At 37.3% G+C, this 19,626-nt stretch overlaps 1 protein-coding gene across 1 annotated transcript; it reads right to left on the bottom strand.

The window, feature by feature from the left end:
- Positions 1 to 2,402: 2,402 nt before the first annotated feature.
- LOC134474902 (zinc finger protein 709-like) lies at positions 2,403 to 16,083 on the bottom strand. Its single transcript, XM_063243947.1, has 4 exons — positions 15,841 to 16,083; positions 6,254 to 6,380; positions 5,995 to 6,055; positions 2,403 to 4,529 (listed from the first exon to the last, which is right to left on the bottom strand). Exons 1-4 carry the CDS (start codon positions 15,841 to 15,843, stop codon positions 3,206 to 3,208), a joined length of 1,515 nt encoding a protein of 504 aa, XP_063100017.1. The 5' UTR covers positions 15,844 to 16,083; the 3' UTR covers positions 2,403 to 3,205.
- Between the last annotated feature and the right edge of the window lie 3,543 nt (positions 16,084 to 19,626).

Raw genomic sequence — 19,626 nt, 5'->3', positions numbered from 1 at the left:
GGAACTCCCATCAAGCTGTTGTACATGTTACCACTGGTTTTAACATGTTGTATCTTAATATATTTTACTGTATGTGATAGTATAAATAAAATTTTTCACAGGCAAAGAGATAATATAGAAATCGTTGTTCATTTTCTGTTAACTGGCTCTAAATACCCTGTAATTTTTTCATTCTCTTGAATGGCTTCACACTGTCTTGATATGATTGATTCTACAGTATACGAAGTTATATTCAATTCAAGGAAAGACGCACTATGGTGACTAATATTATGTTAGATTATGTGGTGGCGAAACAAAATGCTTTAATTGTGCAGTTCTGACCTGTGTTGTTCTATTACAATGTCCCTTTTATCTCAATCTCCACCGTTTAAAAATTAATCTATTTTTTCTTATTTTTTTCAATTAGAAAACTAAATTAAAAAATAGCGGGATATATTATAGTAACATTTTGTTTTCCTATTAACCTGATTTTAACCCCAGTATTGCTCTCCCCATCTTGTTCTGCCTGATTTTACTATATTCTATTTTGTTTGATAGTATGAAGTTTGAGGTTGTAGGCAACCACTTTGTAGGCAATAAGATTTACTATGATGCCCATGATGGTTTGACTATTATTTTCTTTTGAAATCCTGTAAGGTCTCCAGTTAGATTTTACTGGTCTTGTTCTGTACTGTTTTGATCAATTCTATTATACCTGATGATATAGCAACACTTTTTAAAAATAGCAAGAGGCACAATGATAACCATTTTTGATCACCTGATATTCTATTTTCGCATCAAGTACTATGCCCATCCTTATGTTCAAACAAACTCTGTTTTGTTAACTCACCTGAGCTTTAATAATCTTCAAAAAGTGTAATAAGAACTATAGGAGTAAAAAAAAGAACCCAAAAGTGTAATTGTTATTGTGAAGAAGAGAGGAAAGGAAGATGGTCTAAGAGATATAAGTGCCTGTGAGTGTGTAGGAAGGAAAACCATATTACTGAGCTTTGTTCGTTCATTGAGTGCAACTGTCTGGAATCTCGTGTAGGAACGTTCACTTTATATGCTTTAATTTTATAATTTGGACAACTGTTTCTAATTAGACAATATATAACCTATTAACTAGTGATTTCCTATATTTTTTTCTTGAAATTCTGTATGATTTGTATCCTTTTACTGCTTTGTTTTTATGTTCTTTTTTCTCTATAAATAAAAAAATTAAAACTGGAATTTATATCTTTTATTTATTTTTTGGTACTAGGGATCACACTGATTACCTAACACTTGCCAGGCAGGGGCTTAAGCCACTGAGCTAAATCCCCAGCCCCCCAATATATATATTTCACATTTATCATCTTCAGAGTAGTTGCCTCTACTCTTGGACTTGATACCAGCAAGCATACCAAATGTGAATAAAATCAGTCAAGGCCAAATAACATTCAAACAAACCAGCTTCCAGTAAGATCAGTCATAGTAAGACAATGTAAGTAATACAGTGTTTCAGTTTTAGTTAATAGGAAATTAAGGACAGTTACCATTATGGCATAACCTGCTATTTTTGGGTTACCTCTCTGTGCCCTCAAATCTAATATGAGTAGACAGACCGGAACAAAATATAATCAAACTAAACAGAGCAACAAGACTACTGTAGCTTTTAAATCCTGATACACTTTTAACAATGTCCTTTGCCTTCTTTTTTTACGCAATTCCTCACCTTTCTCCTTCTCAGGATACTATTATTCACTGTTCAAAGTGATATTAGTTTAGTCTCTTATGTTCAGTTTCAGCATACATAAAAATAAAGACATCTACTATGAAGAGAATGAGACACATTATGGTAATCATTATCATCTTCCCCAAAATCAGTCTTGAAGATCAAAAAAGCCTGCATCATCCTGTAATTATTTGATTAGTTCTATAATGTTCAATATATATTCAATGTTTTGAAGATGGGAACAACTATTTGGAAGAAAACTAGAGACAGTAAGATAGACAATGAACATCTCAGGGGACTTGCTTTGAAACCTGTGTTTCCTTAACTTGTTTCCTTATGAACTGTTTTGTTTTGTTTTGTCATGTTTAATCTTACCGTCTTTAAGATAAAAAACAAGTTTGTAGAACATATAAGCATGTTAACAAGTTTTTGTTGGATTACTGAGTTAAATTGTTTGCAGTCTCATTATTTGAATATCACTTTGTATGCTTTAATTTTGTAACTTGAACAATTACCTCTAAGATGACAATATGTAATCATCTAGTGATTTCTTATTGTTTATTTTTCAGAAATTCTGTATTATTTCTACACTTTTTGGTTTTTTTCTTTAAACAAAAATAATTCACCAAAAATGTGAAAATTAAGTTTTAAAGACAAAATGTAAAATACATAGACACTATCCATAATTGAAAGTGAAAAGCCCATTTCAGTTTACCATGTTTATTTACAAGATGCCATGTTGAAGCACAAAGACACATTAAAAAATCTAAAGAGGTATAAGTGATTAACTCAAAACCATACAAAATGGGTACTTGAGTAGAGCTCCACTTCAGATTTGTCATTTCTGGAAAATTTGTGAAGAAATATTGACATCAAACTTCTGTATTGATTATTTCTTCAGGTCTACTTGGAATTTTTAAAATAAACTTAGATCTAAACTGTGTGAAGAGTGCTGCTTTTTCTATGTATTTAACAACAAACATGGATTGCCATATGTTCCACACTGTTAATACACATAGGATCCAGTGAGCTCTTTCAGATATGTAACAATGATCATGTGTGCTGAGAGAATTCCCATAACAAATAGGATTTATCTCTTGTGTGAGTTTCTTCATGTATTTCACTTACAATTTGGATGCTGAAAGTGTCTCCACTTGCTTACGTAGCCAGTGGTTTATCCCAGTGTGAATTGTTTCATGTGTTTTGCAATGCCTGTATGTGGTAAAAGCTTTGCCACATTGTTATATGCATAGGGTTTCTCCACCAGTGTGGAGGCATTGATGTATTTTACAAAATCCATGTGTGGTGAAAGCTTTCCCACATTCTTCACATAAACAGGGTTTCTCAACAGTGTAAATTTTTTCATGTATTGGACAATGAGCATTTCTGCTGAAACCTTTCTCACATTCCTTACATATATAAGTTTTCTGCCCAGTGTGAAGTTTTTCATGCATTATGCAATATGTAATTGGGGTCAAAAAATTCTCATGATGCTTATATACACTGCTTTTATCTTGAATATGAACTTTCATGTTGCTTACAATGTCCATGTTGGGTAAAAGCTTTCCCACATTGCTTACGTATATAGGGTTTCTCTCCAGTGTGAATTCTTTCATGTTGCTTACAATGTCCAGGTCGGGTAAAAGCTTTCCCACAATGCTTACATACATATGGTTTCAATACAGTGTGAATTATTTCATGTGCCTTACAATGTGCACGTGTGTTAAAAGCTTTCCCACATTGCTTACATACATATGGTTTCTCTCCAGTGTGAATTCTTTCATGTTGCTTACAATGTCCAGGTTGGGTAAAAGCTTTCCCACATTGCTTACATACATAGGGTTTCTCTCCAGTGTGAATCCTTTCATGTTTCTTACAATCTGCCCGTGTATTAAAAGCTTTCCCACATTGGTTGCATACATACGGTTTCACTCCAGTGTGAATTCTTTCATGTTGCTTACAATGTACATGTTGGGTAAAGGTTTTCCCACATTGCTTACATACATAGGGTTTCTCTCCAGTGTGAATTCTTTCATGTATTTTACAACTTGCCCATGTGTTAAAAGCTTTCCCACATCGCTTACATACATAGGGTTTCTCTCCAGTGTGAGTTCTTTCATGTTGCTTACAATGTCCATGTTGGGTAAAAGCTTTCCCACATTGCATACATACATATGGTTTCTCACCAGTGTGAATTCTTTCATGTTTCTTAAAATAATTCCCTGTGTTAAAAGCCTTCCCACATTTCTTACATACATAGGGTTTCTCTCCAGTGTGAATTCTTTCATGTTTCTTACAACCTCCCTGTGTGTTAAAAGCTTTCCCACATTGCTTACATACATATGGTTTCACTCCAGTGTGAATTATTTCATGTGCCTTACAATTTCTATGTGTGGTAAAAGCTTTCCCACATTGCTTACATACATATGGTTTCTTGCCAGTGTGAATTCTTTCATGTTGCTTACAAGCTCCATGTTGGGTAAAACCTTTCCCACATTGCTTACATACGTAGGGTTTCTCTCCAGTGTGAATTCTTTCATGTATTTTACAGTTTGTCCGTGTGTTAAAAGCTTTCCCACATTGCTTACATACATAGGGTTTCTCTCCAGTGTGAATTATTTCATGTTGCTTATAATGTCCAGATTTGGTGAACCCTTTTCCACATTGCTGACATACATAGGATTTCTCTCCACTGCAATATTTTTCATGGATCTGAATAATGTGGTGTGTTTCTGCTTCTTTCACATTCACATTACCTTCTGCAGTACAAGGGAATACTTCTTTACACTGATTCCAAGATGTATGTCCATAGGATTTACCTAGCTTGTCATTTCTGTAAAAAAAAAAAAATCACATATCGGATTGATAACCATATTACTAAGTTTTTACTGGACATTTGAACAAAACTGTTTGCAGTCTCGCTGTTTGAATCCCCACTTCATATGTTTCACTTTTGTATTTCATTAACTATTTCTATGAGCAGCATATGTAATCATTGTCTTTAGATTTCTTACTATTTATTTAAACTTTAAAGTGGTATCATTTCTACTTATTTTGTTTTTTTTAGTCTTTTCTTACATTAAATTAAAAAAAGAGAAACATTCACAGTGAAATGGGTGTCAGTTTAATGACTGCATTAATGTCAATTTCTGTTTTTAATGCCTGCTAAGAAATTCTGACCGGGAAGTAACAGAATTGCCTTGTAAGACATGTTGAAAAAAACCATTCCCAAAAGACTGGTACACATTTGGAAATCTTAAAATTTGGTACCTTTTGAAATGCAGAATCTTTATCTCCACTTTGGGCATGGGTACACATGTGTATCACATACAGATCATTCTGATATGTTTCCCCATCACAATCTCCCTTCTGTCCTTAACCTGTAGTTCCCTTTTCCATATGGTCAGTCTTACTTTTCTCTATTAACTCTTTCATTTCATTCCACAATCTATATTTGGGTTTCTCATCTAAAAGGTACCCTGTGACCTTTTAGGTTTTATAGCTGAGCTATTTCACCGAATTGATGGGAGAAAGAACCACCTGTTTCTTATGGCAAATGACATTATAGTCATTTATTTTTTGACATTATATAACACATTTTTTTCTTTTCCATGCTGGGATTGAACAACAGCTATTAGCATAAAATCTATAGCTTTTTAAATATGTTTTAAGAGATTTTTGCTGCTCATTAAGCTGTGAAGTTTGAACTTGAATTTGCCTTTCTGCAAAATCTGATTCCTAGTGTGCTGGATTTACAAGAATGCACAATCACAGAGAGTCTATTAACATTTTTCTTCTCCACAAATCCAGTGATAGATAGCTAAGCTTCTTCAAGGCCTGATCTATTATAACATTATGTGCTTTGTAAATGAGTAAGCGTGTAACAGTATTTTATGTGCATCTTGAATTTTTAAAAATATGTCCAGGACAAGTGTGAGGGGATCAATTTCTAGAGACAACTGCACACTGATATTCAGAATGAGTGCACTTAACATTCCACCAGCCTTCTAAGAATTTTAGTCAGAATGGCTGATGCTTTAGAGCATGGCTTGCAAACACAAGAAATCTGTTTTATTTCAAATTCTATTGCAATCTTAGCAACTTTTAGATAATGACTGTGTTGTATTCACATGTAAATATGGGTAGAAAAACTGAAGGGAGAATGTCATAACTCCTTATATGTCTTTGGAGAATATTACTGACAATAAATTGAATGGTGCCTCATTTCTTTGGCGGTATTTTTCTGCTGACTCACTAATTACTCAGGAACATTCCTTCTCGTTATGAGTGCGAATTACCTTAAGTATCTCCAGTAAATTTTGCATTCTTTTCCAGGTTCCTCGATATCCCCAAGTCCTCCTGAATTGTAGACATAAAAATACCAGTGCTCATTAGAATATACATACAAATTAATAGATTTTGTTTAGAGTTATGATATAATGTGTCCAGGTCTGAGGTATTTTTAAAAGTATTTTCACATTGTGTTTAATGAAATAGCACTGATCAGCGACATACAACATTCTGACAGCATGAGTGACAAAAGTGTTTTGTCCTTACCTATTGCAGCCAAGTTCCTAAAGGTTTCACCCATCATATCTCTGTAGAGGTTCTTTTGGGATGGACTCAGCAAAGTCCACTCCTCATTGCTGAAGTTCACGACCACATCCTCAAAGGTCACCACTTCCTAAAGGATCACACATATATTTCTCACACGAAGGTTGAGACACCAGGTTTGGGATATCTTAAATTCTCTCCTACAAAACTGAATCAAAAGCAAAGTATGGTGGTATATATCTATAATGCCAGCACTCAAAAGGCTGAGGCAGGATGGTTTCAGTGAGTTCCGGGCAATTTTAGGCTCCATAGGGTGTTCAAATCCAGCTGATATACATATAGAAAGCTTGTCTCAATAAAACAAAACTAAACTAAACAATAAAACCAAACAAAACAGCTGAATAAAGACTGATTTCTTCAAATTTAAATCCATGTCTTGGTCATTAATTTTATGTATATACACATTTTTGAAGACAGCAAATTTGATGATAGATTGCAGCTCACTGCTACTGTAACAGTGAAATAGGAGCACTGATTCTTGTGCTGAGTCACTGCAATATTCCCTGTGTACTGTCTGTAATGCAGAGCTCACAGTGAGAAGCCTCAGGACCATCATCCACAAAGCACAGAGACAGATAAATATCCCATCAATCAACTGGGAAGCCAAGCAAGTACCTCCCTTCCCTGGTAAGTTCTGGCAATGTGGCAGACTGTGGCCCATCCAGGGGGCAAACCAGCAGCAGCTCCTGAGATTCATGCCATGCTGGAATTTAGGATATTTGGAAGGCAAGCAAGCATCACTTCTCCCAGGTAAGCTGTCGTGGTCTGGCAGAAGGTGGCCCTTCCAGGGGGAGAACCAGCACCAGCTCCTGAGATCCACACCATGTGGGAACTTAGGATGCTGTGAAATCAAACAACCAGCCTGTCTCCCTACTAAGCAATAGTGAACCTACTGATGCACGGCCTAGTATCAAACATCCCACTTCCCTACCCCTCTTCTCCTGTCACCCCCCGTTAGCAAATGGGGACCAGAAATTTGAGCGTCTCCTGGGAAGCAGACCATTCCAAATAAGGGGGACATCTTTCTACTATCTCTTTGAAGGCAAATATTTTTATTACTGTTTTGCTCTATTCTGATTGTTGGTATTGCTCTATTCAATATTCTGTTTTGATAAGTACTATAATGTTCTGTATTTCATCTCATTCTGATGTATGTGTTTGAAAGAACAACTATTATAAAGATAATAAAATATAATGTGATACCCATTACTGTTATCGCAATAACCTGTTGTGAAGTTGTGTACCAATTTCACTGTATGATCTTAGTTGGCCTTATTCTGCCTTGTTCTGTTTTATTTTACCATTTTCAAAATTTCAAAAAAGAAAAAAAAATCTCATCAATCACTTTGATAGGCTGCAGATAATGTCTCTTCAAATCTCATTTAGGCCAGTGAGTACTTTGTTCTTAATATACTTCAGCAGCATTTTGAAACATGAGTTTGGTTTCATAGAACAAAACATAAATAACCTCCAATATGGTACACAAATAATAACTCAAATGTTAGTGGAAAATGCTGTTTTTAAAAAATAATTATATAAAATGGAATAAGGCCCAAGCTGTAATTTATAGCTCACTCTCACCAAGTGATCACTTTCAATTCAGATATAAGGAATATATCTTGTGAGGCTGGTGAAGGACTTCTTCCTTGATTTTGGGGCTATCCTAATTTACAGAGCTGTCTAAAGTAGAGAAACCCTGACTGAGACACCCCACAGACAAAGTGAAACTTGAAAAGAGACTGCATATGACACCTTTGGTTTCTTTTTTAAAATTATAGCCATAAAATATGGAAAAATTCCAACAATATTCAACACTTTCTGGGAAACAATGTGGATATATTCCATACAACAAAGAAAACACTTTCATAATTGGGTATTTAGCTCTGGCATGAACACCTGCCTGGAAAGCATAGGTCATGAGTTCGATCCTTGGTACAAAAAAAATCCACATTTTACCTTCATGACACGGGGGCATAATTAGAGATAATCTAAATTAGATCTCAAGTATGGAACACAAAATTCATGGGTTGACAAGGATGTGAAATACTGATTGTTGCCAGAGCTGGTGTTGATCACCTCCAGGAAGCAATCAGAACCCAACTTTAACTTTACACTTACTCTAAGAACTACCTGAATTTCAGTGAAGACCCTCTCTGTTGTATGTCCTGCTATTGGCTTCCTGCATTCTGTCAGTCACTTGCACATTCTTTCCACACTTCTCTGATCCATTCTCAGCAGGAAAACCTTCATGCCTAACTATTGATATCACTACAAAATTTCTGTTTAGAGCTTCTGCTTTACACCACTTCGTAAATTCCATTGCAAAGCATTTCCATTTTTAAACTGTCTATGAACAACCAAGACACTAAATCACCTCTTAATTCAGAGATGACACCCCTATTCCTTTCCATTCAGAAGGATATCACGTGTATATGTGCATGCAAATGCCTGAATTTCAGCATTTTTCGATGAGAATTTAACAGGTAGCCCTTTCTGGAATTTGTCCTTCAAAAATTTTTACCCTGTCCTTGATAACACTTTCATATTTGCTTCATTTTTCTCAGACTTCAAAACTCTAGGGCTGTGCTCTAGTCAGTGAGCAAGTGTGCCACCTAAATAATTAAGTATGTTCAGAAATTATTTTTCACTGTTCTGTATAATACACAGGAATTCACTAGTGGTTTGGGAAGCCTTTTTCCACTAAGGCACACTACTACACATCTCTGAATTCTCAGGACCTTTGTGACTACCTGTCATGTGGATGGAAATATGAGAACATACTATAAATTGAGATCAAAAAGCTCAAGTTTAAGATGAGTCATTGTGGCTATGAGGCCCTGCATTACAGACATTAATAAAGTCTGGACATTCTAGATTTGCTACTCTGAGGAAAGAGAGTATAGACCTAGCTCATTACTGCTCTACAAGCTACAAATCATCATAGTCAGGGTCTTCCCAAGATTCTTCCAATGCCTAAGATGGTGCAGTTTCCAGGCCAGCAGTGAATTTCAAAGATGATACTTGAGTCTGCTGCTATAATAGTGAAGCCATGGTTCTGTAGACCCCAAACCAACCTTGCCAACAGCTAGAAGCAAAAGGGACAGTGAAAGACCCATGGGCAATGCTGGAGGACCTCAGGAGCTGAAGCTAACTAAATACCTGAGGCTCCAGACACAGGAATTTCTTCTACATACTTGTAACTGGTTTCACCCATTCCACCATATTTCTGGGCTCCCATCCACAACCTCACCATTCCATGGCTCCAGGATCTCTCAGGTTCTTTGCTAATCAGGCCACAGGACATCAAAAGTACTAAATGAGATGCAGCAAGCGTTTTGCTACCAGTATCATACTCAGAAAAGGTAAATCATGCTGAGAAACCAGAAGAGACAAAAGTCACAGCCAGCAATGGCCTGAAAATTGGACAGTTCATATAGCCTGCCCCTTAATCACTGATTGACTCCTGCTCTACAGCTCTCCTTCTGAGTCAAGAATAAACAGGTAAAGGAACCCCTCCCTGCAAGAGAGGATCCAAAATGATAGACTGTAGTGCAGAGACTTCTGGAGCTGCCGTTCTTCTACAGTGGTGATCTTGACCATAGGAGTGTTTGTACTGAAGCGCTTTACCTCAGGCTTTTAATTTTCAAATCTATTTTATTTCAGTGAAAAAAGAACACATCAACTAAAATTAAATTTCAAAACATGTCAATCAGGGGGCAACACTGGTATATACACTGCACACTGTAATCCCAGATCATTCACCCAGAGCACAAGACATCTGTAATCAATTATCCAAACAGTACTGTTACAGGCACCTGAGTTATTTAAATAGTATTGGCATAAGTCAGGGCTAGGTCCTCCAAGTAGTCCATGCAGGAGACGAAATACCGTGCAACTACGGGGAAGACTGATACCTCATGCTATGGGCCAAGTCTCAAGACAAATGATAAGCAAATTCATCCATATCCTAAAGACTGATATTCTAAATAGTCCCATAGCACTCTGAGGAGGTGAGGAGTCACCATTCAAAGAAAAGTATGCTTATCCTAAGAACTGACATTTTAAATATTTCCTATCATCCTGATGAACTCATGAGTCACCCTCCCAAAACCCTAAGGGAAAAGTCACTGCTGCCTAAGAATGCCTGCTTTCTATGTGACTCCCTTTCCCCTTTTTTCCCAATTTAATCAACTTTACCTGAACTTAATAATCCTATTGGGTACCATAGCTCTGTCCCAACTTATGCCCATCTGCATTGTGAGTTTCGATTTTTCCCCACCTTAAACTCATGTCACCACATGATTTTACTCTATAAAGGTCCCTAGAAGGACAGTGTTTGGCATCCCACTCAGGACCCCTTCTCTCTCTCAGGTAGCTTTCTTTCTCTCAATAAGTATATTGTGCTCTTAATTTCTGTTGTTCCTAAAATTCATTCTTTGACTTTAGAGAACACAAACTCATACCAAACCTATTAGACTGGGAGATTCATTACTCTATAGGAATATAATTATAAATTTTTCTCTTTCCTGAAGTCAGATAAATCAGTAGTAGTTTGTATTCTACAATGTTGATCTCACCTTTCCAGGGATGCTTGTACTGAAGGGCTTTATCCCTGACTTTAAGTGCTATTTTGTTTTCTGAAAGTGAAATGATCTGTAATTTGGTTTGGGTATGGTAACAATGCTTTAAGGAAATCACTAACAGTACTTCGTATGAAATAAAGCAAGTAAAATGTTCTTAATGAAAATAGGGAAATATATCATTAAATTGAAAAAAATGATTATCACAGTTTTTCCACCTAGCACCAGCCAACATTTTCAACTTTCAAGTATGTGGGAAAACAAAAAATATAAACAACTCAGAAAATAGCAATCCTATAAGGACAGTATATCATACACTGTAATTGTCATGTTATCTGCAGGTATTTCATAGACCACAAAAGAAACATTGAGCCTATTAAATACCAAGTATCCATTTCAATCAATGTGCTCACAGCACTGCATCGTTGACAACTGTGATTTTTTTTTTCTGTATGAGGGATTGAATTCATGACCTTGTGCTCTCCAGGCAGCTCCTTGTATACCTCAGCTCAATCCCCAGACCCAACAACTTTAGATACTAAATATGACTATTAACAATGTTTAATTTGCCATTGACATATTTAGTTATAAATTTTGTAAACCTACATTTTCACAAATGAAATTATTTTCTTTCCTTGCAGTTTAAATTACTTTTTTATTTTTTAGGTACCAGGAATCATAGCTACAACCTAGCATTTTCCAGGCAGGCGTTTCTGCCTGCTGAGCTAAATCCCTGGCCTGTATTAATGAATATTTCAGTTTATTCATTCAAATAGAACTGTGATTTTAGCAAAGGATGTCAAGGTAGACAGAAATTGATATACAATCAGAGAGGAACTGGAACCTCAAATAGTCAATGCAAAATACTAAATACAACAATCACTGCTACAGGCACAGCTGAAGAAAGCCAGACCTGAAGGTGAAGATGCAGTGACCAGGTCTACATGCTCCTGAAGAGAAAAACAACAGCTTAAAATGTACTACAGTTACCACCACCCCCTCCAGGAAGTCCTGATAGGCATCAATTACCATACTCAATGACCAGAACAACTGGACTATTGTTCCCACAAAATGCCTTGGCTCTTTTCACATACCTTTTCTGGCTGACTTGTCCCTTGTTGAGTAACATTAGTTAAGCAGCTATAAGCTTATAGGTTGATTGTAGTCTGAGACCCACACTGTATCCACATTGTGACTTTCCTGTATAAATGACCCCTGACAATAGGTCTATGGGCAAAACACTTAAGACCATTCCTGATAATTCAGGGCTATTCTTCCCTCTTTTTTTCTAAGAAAATTTTTGAAATTCTTTTGGTTTATGACTTCATTTCTCAGTGTTGTGAGTCATTAAACTTGATGCATTTGATATCAAACAGGGCAGGATTATATTTCTTTTATCTCAATTTAAATATGAAATGTCTGCTAAAGGCATTGTTCCAAAGCCAGAATTTCAAGCTGCTTGTTTGACCTGAGTTTAAAATTTCAATGAGCTTTTAGAAATCCTCAGTCTAATGAACTGCAAAATGTACTGGAGGAAGGAGGTCACTGTTGTCCTGTAGCACAATAGGTGCCATTCCTAAGTATGTGTTTGTCACTGCCTCCTGGATGCCACTACATGGCCTTCTTTCCTCTGCAGCATCATTCAATAATTCCCATCTTACATAAGTCAAATTTCACTCAGCTCTATTGTTTGTTTTCAATAGTCTTTCTGTCTAATTGGTTGGGTTTTTTTTTTTTTTTCATTTTAGTTTTTTGATTTAAAGACGTAGTCTCACTTTGGAGTTCTGGGCAGCCTTGCACTCACTGTGTAGGTTAGGCTGTCTTTGAATACATGGCCATTCTCCTGTTTCAGCTTCTTCATTGCTGGGGAAAAGACCTGGGCATTATAGCACATGGCATTTGTCTTTTTCTCTTCTCCTTTTCACAAGTATTCTTTCACTTCAGGGGCACTGTCATTTAATCCTGAGGTTTGCTTGTGTCAGTAAGGTTTCTGCAGCTCGATGTGATTTTGTGAACAATAATATAGGAAGCCAAGCAACCCAATTGAGAAATGTGGAATTTCATTAGCTGGGCTCAGCACCACTTGTATACAGAAACCCTAACCCCATTTCAGGATCTGAACAAGAGGCTCTGAACTGGAAAGTTACAGATGTTTTAAAGATAGAATCACAAAAAGATCCTGTTGGAAATCATTTAGCTAGAATCTTATAATAATTTTTGAATGACAGCTGTATTCTGCTTCTTTTGTTGAGCAGGATAATTTTTTTCTTTGGGTACAGCTCATTTTGCTTTTCTCCTGGGACTTATACCCTGAGTGATTTTCCATTTTTCTGAGTGAAATATAGGGCACTAGTTAAATGCAAAGCTCAAGATGGCATCTATTAAGCCAACCTACAACACAGCTAAGTTACAAGTCTCAATATTTTTTAGGGTAAAAACACATATATCTATAATCCCATACTCAAGACGCTGAGATAGGAGTGCTGCTTTGAGGTTAGGGCAATTCTGTGCTCCATAAAGGGTTCAAATCTAGGTCATATACATAGAGAAAACTTGTCTCAATAAAACAAAACTAAACTAAACAAATAAAACCAAACAAAACAGCTGAATGGAGACTGGTTTCTTCAAATCTTAATTCCACATCTTGGGGATTAATTTTTGTATATACACATTTTTTGAGACAGCAAATTTAATGCTATATTGCATCTCACAGCTAATATAAGAGCCAAAGAGGAGCACTGATTCTTATGCTGAGTCACTGCAAGAGTCCCTGTGCACTGTCTCTAAAGCAGAGCTCATAGTGAAAGCCTGCAGGACCAGCATCCATAAACACAGAGGCAGACAAATATCTCATCAATCACTTTGATGTACTAACAATGATATCTCTTCAAATATCATTTAGGCAACTGAGTCCTTTGTTCTTAATATACTTAAGCAGATTTTGATATTTAAATTTGGATTCATAGAACAAAACATAAATAACATCAATACGATACATAAATAATAACTCACATGTTCATGGAAAACTGCTGTATGTAAAAAATGTATAAACAATGAAACCAGGTACAAGTTTCAAATTATAGCTCAGTGTCACCAAGTGATCACCAAGTGATCACTCTCCATTCAGATATAAGAAATATATCTTGGGAGGCTGATGCAGGAGACCTTCCTAGAGTTTGGGGCTAGCCTAAGTTACAGAGCTGTCTGAAATATAGAAACCCTGACTGAGACACCTCAAAGACAACGTGAAACTTGAAAAGTGACTGCATATGACACCTTTGGTTTGCTTTAAAAATTATATCCATACAATATAGAAAAATTACATAATATTCAACATTTTCTGAGGAACAATCTTGATATCATACACAGTATACAGAAAACACTTTCAGAGCTGGGTATTTAACTCAGCAGCGTGAACACCTACCTAGCAAGCTTGAGATCATGAGTTCGATCCCTGTTAAAAAAAATTCAAATTTCACCTTCATGACCCTGGGTCATAATTAGAGATAATCAAAACTAGATCTCAAGTGAAGAACACCAAATTCATGGGTTGACAAGGATGTGGAATAGTGATTCTTACCAGAGCTGGTGTTATTCACCTCAAGGAAGAAATCATAAGTCAACTTTAACTTCATGTTTACCCTAAGAACTACCTGACTTTTAGGGAAGACACTCTCTGTTGTATGTCCTGCTATTGGCACACTGTGCCCTGCTAGTCACTTCAACATCCTTTCCAAGCTTGTCTGATCCACCCTAAGCAGAAAACCCTTCATGCCTTAACTACTGATATCCCTGCACAATTTCAATTTAGGGCATCTCTTTACATGAATTAGTAAAGTCCATTACAGAGCATTTCCATATTTAAACAATGTATATGATCAACCAAGCTATTAAATCACCTCTTAATTCAGATATGACACCCATATTCCTTTCCATTCAGAAGGATATCACGTGTATATATACATTTATGCAAATGACTAAATTTAGGCATTTTTCAAGGAGAATTTAACAGGCAGCCCTTTCTGGAATTTGTCCTTAGTAAACACATTTCCCTGCCCTTGATGACACATTTATATCTGCTTCATTTTTCTCAAAATTTAAACCTCTATGGATGTTCTCCCAAACATCATCTATGAGCACATGTGTCACATCAAGTATGTTCAGAAATTCTTTGCATTGTTCTGTATAATACACAGGAGTTCATCCGGTGTTTGAGGAGCCTTCCTCCACTGAGGCACATCACTACACATCTTTGAATTCTCAGAACCTTTGCCTCCACCTTTAATGAGCATGTAAATATGAGAACATAGTATAAATTTAGACGATCACAAAATACATAACTGCATAAGTTTAAGGAGAGCAGTTGTGGCTATGAGGTCCTGCATCACAGACATTTATAAACTTCTGGCTTTCAGATCTGTTGCTGACAGGAATAAGAGCAGAGACCTAGCTTATTACAGCTGCACCCAGCTTGAAACCCCTTCAGAATCAGGGTCTCCTCATGCCCTCTCCTGTGTCCAGACTGTTGGGGGAGCAATGGCAGCAGGCGATTTCAAAAATGACATTGTGGCCTGATGGTATCACAGTGGCGACAGCTTTCTAGGGACCCAGAAATATCCTGACCCCAGTAAGAGGTAAAAGGGACACAGGATGACTCCCTGCTAGCACTAGAGCACCTCAGGGTCTGAGGCTAAGAACACAGGCTCTAGACAGCACAGCTGTTTCTCACCACTGTTTTTTGGTTTTTGTTTTTTTGGTTTTTGGTTTTTTTTTTTTTTTTTTTTTTTGGTCTTTTTCCTTTTTATCGGTACCGGGGATCAAACTCATGACTGCCTGCTTTCAAGGCAGGCGCTTATGTCGCTGAGCTAAACCCCCAATCCCTTCTCACCACTTCTAACTGGTCTCAACCGGATTCCACCCCATTTCACTGCTCCCATCCCATAACATCACCATTGCGTTGTTTGGAGGTCTCCCAGGTTATTTCTAAGCAGTCCACGGAGAACAGAAGCAAAAAACAGTTGTCGAGCAAACATCCAGCACTCCCTTTTTTGCCCTGGCCTTGCAATTGACGCCATGACACCGGAAGAGACCACCTACCTTGGACTGCCTGATTGGACAAATCTTACAGCTGGCCTCTTCATCACTGATTGGCTCCTGCTCTCCTGTCTACCTTCACCACCAAGAATAAAAAAAAAAAAACCACCCTGTAACTGTGGATCCCCAATGAAAGATGGAGGCTTCTGGAGCTGGCTGTCTTCTGGAATGTTGACCTCAGCTTGTCTGATGGGTATTTCCACTGAAAGGCTTTACCTCAGTGCTTGTTTTTTCTCCCAAACCCATTTTATTTGAAAGTTAAAAAGTAAAAAAAAAAGTGGTCTGCCAGGTGCCGTGGCCAGCGCGGGGAAGGAGTCAGGCAAGAGACTGAAGACACAGGGAGACCAGTTGCTCAGGAGGCAAAAGGCAATTTATTGAAGGACTACAGAGTTTTTATAATGTTTCAAAACAAAGAGCAGTACAGGTCACTTCAGGACACTTTCTTGTGCACACAGCAAAGGTAGACATGCTCCTGGGCCCGTGAGAAACTTCTATGTTGTGCAGCCCAGGAGGTAAACATGTTCTTGGGCCCATGAGAAACTTCTATTGTTTATGTTATGAAGCTTTTCCCAGGTTAATATCAGCGCGATGCTTTGTCTAGAAGGCTGAGGTTACTGCAGGATGAGGAACTGGTTGAGGTCCAGCTTCAGTGTGTGGTTTCCCACTCCCGTTCACTGCGGGACCCCTGGCTCCAGCTCCCAACATATCCCCCTTATTTCTTAGACAAAGCGTCGCATGGGAATTTCATTAGCAGTTGATTCTAACTTAAAACGTTTCAAGTCCAAACGCACGTTTCTCATTTGCCCAACAACAGTTCTCACAAAATATGGAAAAATTGTTATCATGACAATAAATGCTAGAGCTCCAATACTAGCTAGAATGATAAAATGCGAAATGCCCGTGAGGCTTGGAAAATGGCTGGTTAATGCGTTGAATATTTGCTGTTTCTTTTGCGATGTCATCTTTTATTGCTGGTGCATTGGTTATATCTTGGATAGTCTTATGCAGCTTAAGCAAATCTAGAGAAGTATTGGAATTATGCCATATTCCTAGCAAATGATTTTGCACCCTATCCCAAGGTACATCACTTCCATTATATCTATGTGAAGTAACACAAATATGTTCGTATAAGGCATGACATTTCAAAGATGATTGTACTTGCAGAGCACATAATTGATCTCCTAAGGTTATTACTGTATCTTGTAGAGCATTTAATTTTTGTTCAATCAGACAATCCCAACTTTCCTGTATTTTCAAAACCAAAGAAACATTATGGGATAACTCATTAACATAGGATGCAGTTTGCACACTTTCTGTAAGAGATATTGCGGACATTGCAGTGGAGGCTACCAAAGTAATAAGTGCAGCAATTCCAGTCATTAACATCCCAACAAATCATTTGGCTGGATCTAAAAGCTTAGTTAATTTTTGCAAAATAATCACAGAAGGATCTTGATACCACTCTGTGGTGATATTAACAGGTAAAAATACAAATGGAGGTTGTTTGACCAGTAATATGGATGAGTGGTTTCGTGAAGCATTAACAAAATTGGATAAGATGCAATCTTTACAAGTAATTTCATAAGATTCATGGTTCTTATTTACAGTAAGTTCTCCACTTATAACACCATATGGTTCAGAAATACAAGCTATGATAGTTACATTTTTTACTGTGCCATTAACAGAAATGGCATCCTGTGTCCCTATATCTTGCCATACAACTTTTTCCTTTGCAACAGCAATGTAATCAAGTGCTGCAACCAACTTCCACAGCATGGTAAAAAAGGTGATGTTATTCCTTGTCCATATTCCATATAATAAATTTCGGGGCCTGTAGGTTGTTTCTCTGTAATCACTCCAATCACATAGATCTTTGTAACACATAGTATAATTATGATGGCACAAACGCCATGAGGGTCCATATACGCTTTTGCTTGGATATTTTTGTCTACATTCTGGAATATGCTCAGGGGGATTACCTTTTCCCACTCTAGTTTCACTACTGTTGTGAAATACATACATCATATCTATTCCCCAGTGCATTCCATTAGTAAAGTTTCCATCCCAATCAGAATATCTTTCTATTAATGTACAATTCTTATTTGTTTTAGAAAAACATAGGGGTAATGAAGCAGACATTTCAGTGTAATTATATACAATAGAGATAGGTTGTATGTGAGTGGAAGAAGGAAAACTTAAGACACGAGTATTATTTACATAAACAGTAACATCAGCGTTGTCGCCCCATGACATAGGGTGCAACAATGGAGGATTGGGTACAAATGCCCAATAATTATCCGCCCACACAGGCATATAAAATCTATGCAAAACCCAAATAATGCTTAACAGTTGAGCCAAAAGCAGAAGAGTTTCATCTCTTGTCACAGGGGGCCTTCTGGTCATTGTTCTCGTCCTCGAGGTCATGGTTAGTCGAAGCATCTTCCTGCGCAATTTTTCTATCTTGCCCAAGAGGGCATGTCATACACAGCATTCTGGGATCCACCTGGGTGTATCAGCATCTGTGGGAAAAACACAAACATACCCTCTTCCCCATATCAATACTGGGTTAGGGCCATGTAATAGATTAGTTAATGGGTCTTTCCAATAAACCATTGGCTTGGAGGGCAAATCAGGAGACTAGTGTCTCTCAGCTGCAGATATATTGGAAGCATCAAAAGTTAAAAAATTAAGAATGTAAAGAGCATGGTTAAGAAGGGTTTTGGGAGAATACTTATACCATCTCCCCCTTTTTAATTTCTTTAATGTGTTTTTTAGTGAGAGATTAGCACGTTCAACAGTTCCTTGTCCTTGAGGATTATAAGGCAGTCCAGTAACATGTTTAATATGGAAAGTCTGACAGAATTTGGCAAAGGGTTTACTAACATATGCTGCGCCATTATCAGTTTTAATGGATCGAGGAATGCCCAGGATAGAGAAACAATATAGTAGGTGTTGTATTACATGGGTGGCAGTTTCTCCAGTCATAGGTGAAACAAGCATGTAATGAGAAAAGGTGTCTATGGTAATGTGTAGGTATTTTAATGACCCAAAAAAAAGGATAATGAGTGATATCCATCTGCCAGATGTCATTTGGATGGAGTCCTCGAGGGTTGACTCCAAAATGCGGTACTGGAAGGAGAGGCTCACATGAGGGACAGGTTTTAACAATTTCTCGTGCCTGCTGCTGTTTTATACCATATTGATAACGTAAAACCTGTGCAGCTTGGTGATGAAGAGCATGTGACTGTTGTGCTTGCGAAACAGCAGACAGTCCAATGTGCGTGGGTCGATCTGCAATTGCATTTCCATGAGCTGAAGTACTCCTCAATTGCCATACATAAGTTTGATTTGGGGATACTAAAGTAGCTTTTCCATTGGAGCTTCCATCTGAAAATAAAGTAATAGCATTAACAAGGGAGTTCATGCATATGATTTGAGGAAATGAAAAGGTAACTTTGGAGGCAAATTGAAGAATTTTATCCTTGGGATAATGATGTTGGATTTGACTGGTATAGGATGCTAGAGAAAGAGGAAAATAATCAGTCATAGTAAGCAACCATTCGAGCTGTTCAGATGTATAAGGGATTATAATAGAGTGAGGGTCTCTTCCTAAATGCATTATAGACAGTTTTCTTCCTTGTA

This window comes from Cavia porcellus, unplaced genomic scaffold (assembly GCF_034190915.1).
Source record: "Cavia porcellus strain 051 isolate PalLab524CR breed Dunkin Hartley unplaced genomic scaffold, mCavPor4.1 scaffold_42, whole genome shotgun sequence".
NCBI lineage: Eukaryota > Metazoa > Chordata > Mammalia > Rodentia > Caviidae > Cavia > Cavia porcellus.
The sequence above is the reverse complement of the archived record's forward strand: the minus strand, read 5'-3'. Positions and strand labels throughout refer to the sequence as shown.

Bases quoted from the DNA above. Each gene is read 5' to 3' on its own strand.
- LOC134474902 (XM_063243947.1), bottom strand. The intron at 6,056-6,253 runs GTAAGGACAAAA...TCTACAATTCAG, and splicing joins TAGGAACTTGGCTGCAATAG to GAGGACTTGGGGATATCGAG. The intron at 4,530-5,994 runs GTAATTCGCACT...TTTTTTTTACAG, and splicing joins ATTTACTGGAGATACTTAAG to AAATGACAAGCTAGGTAAAT.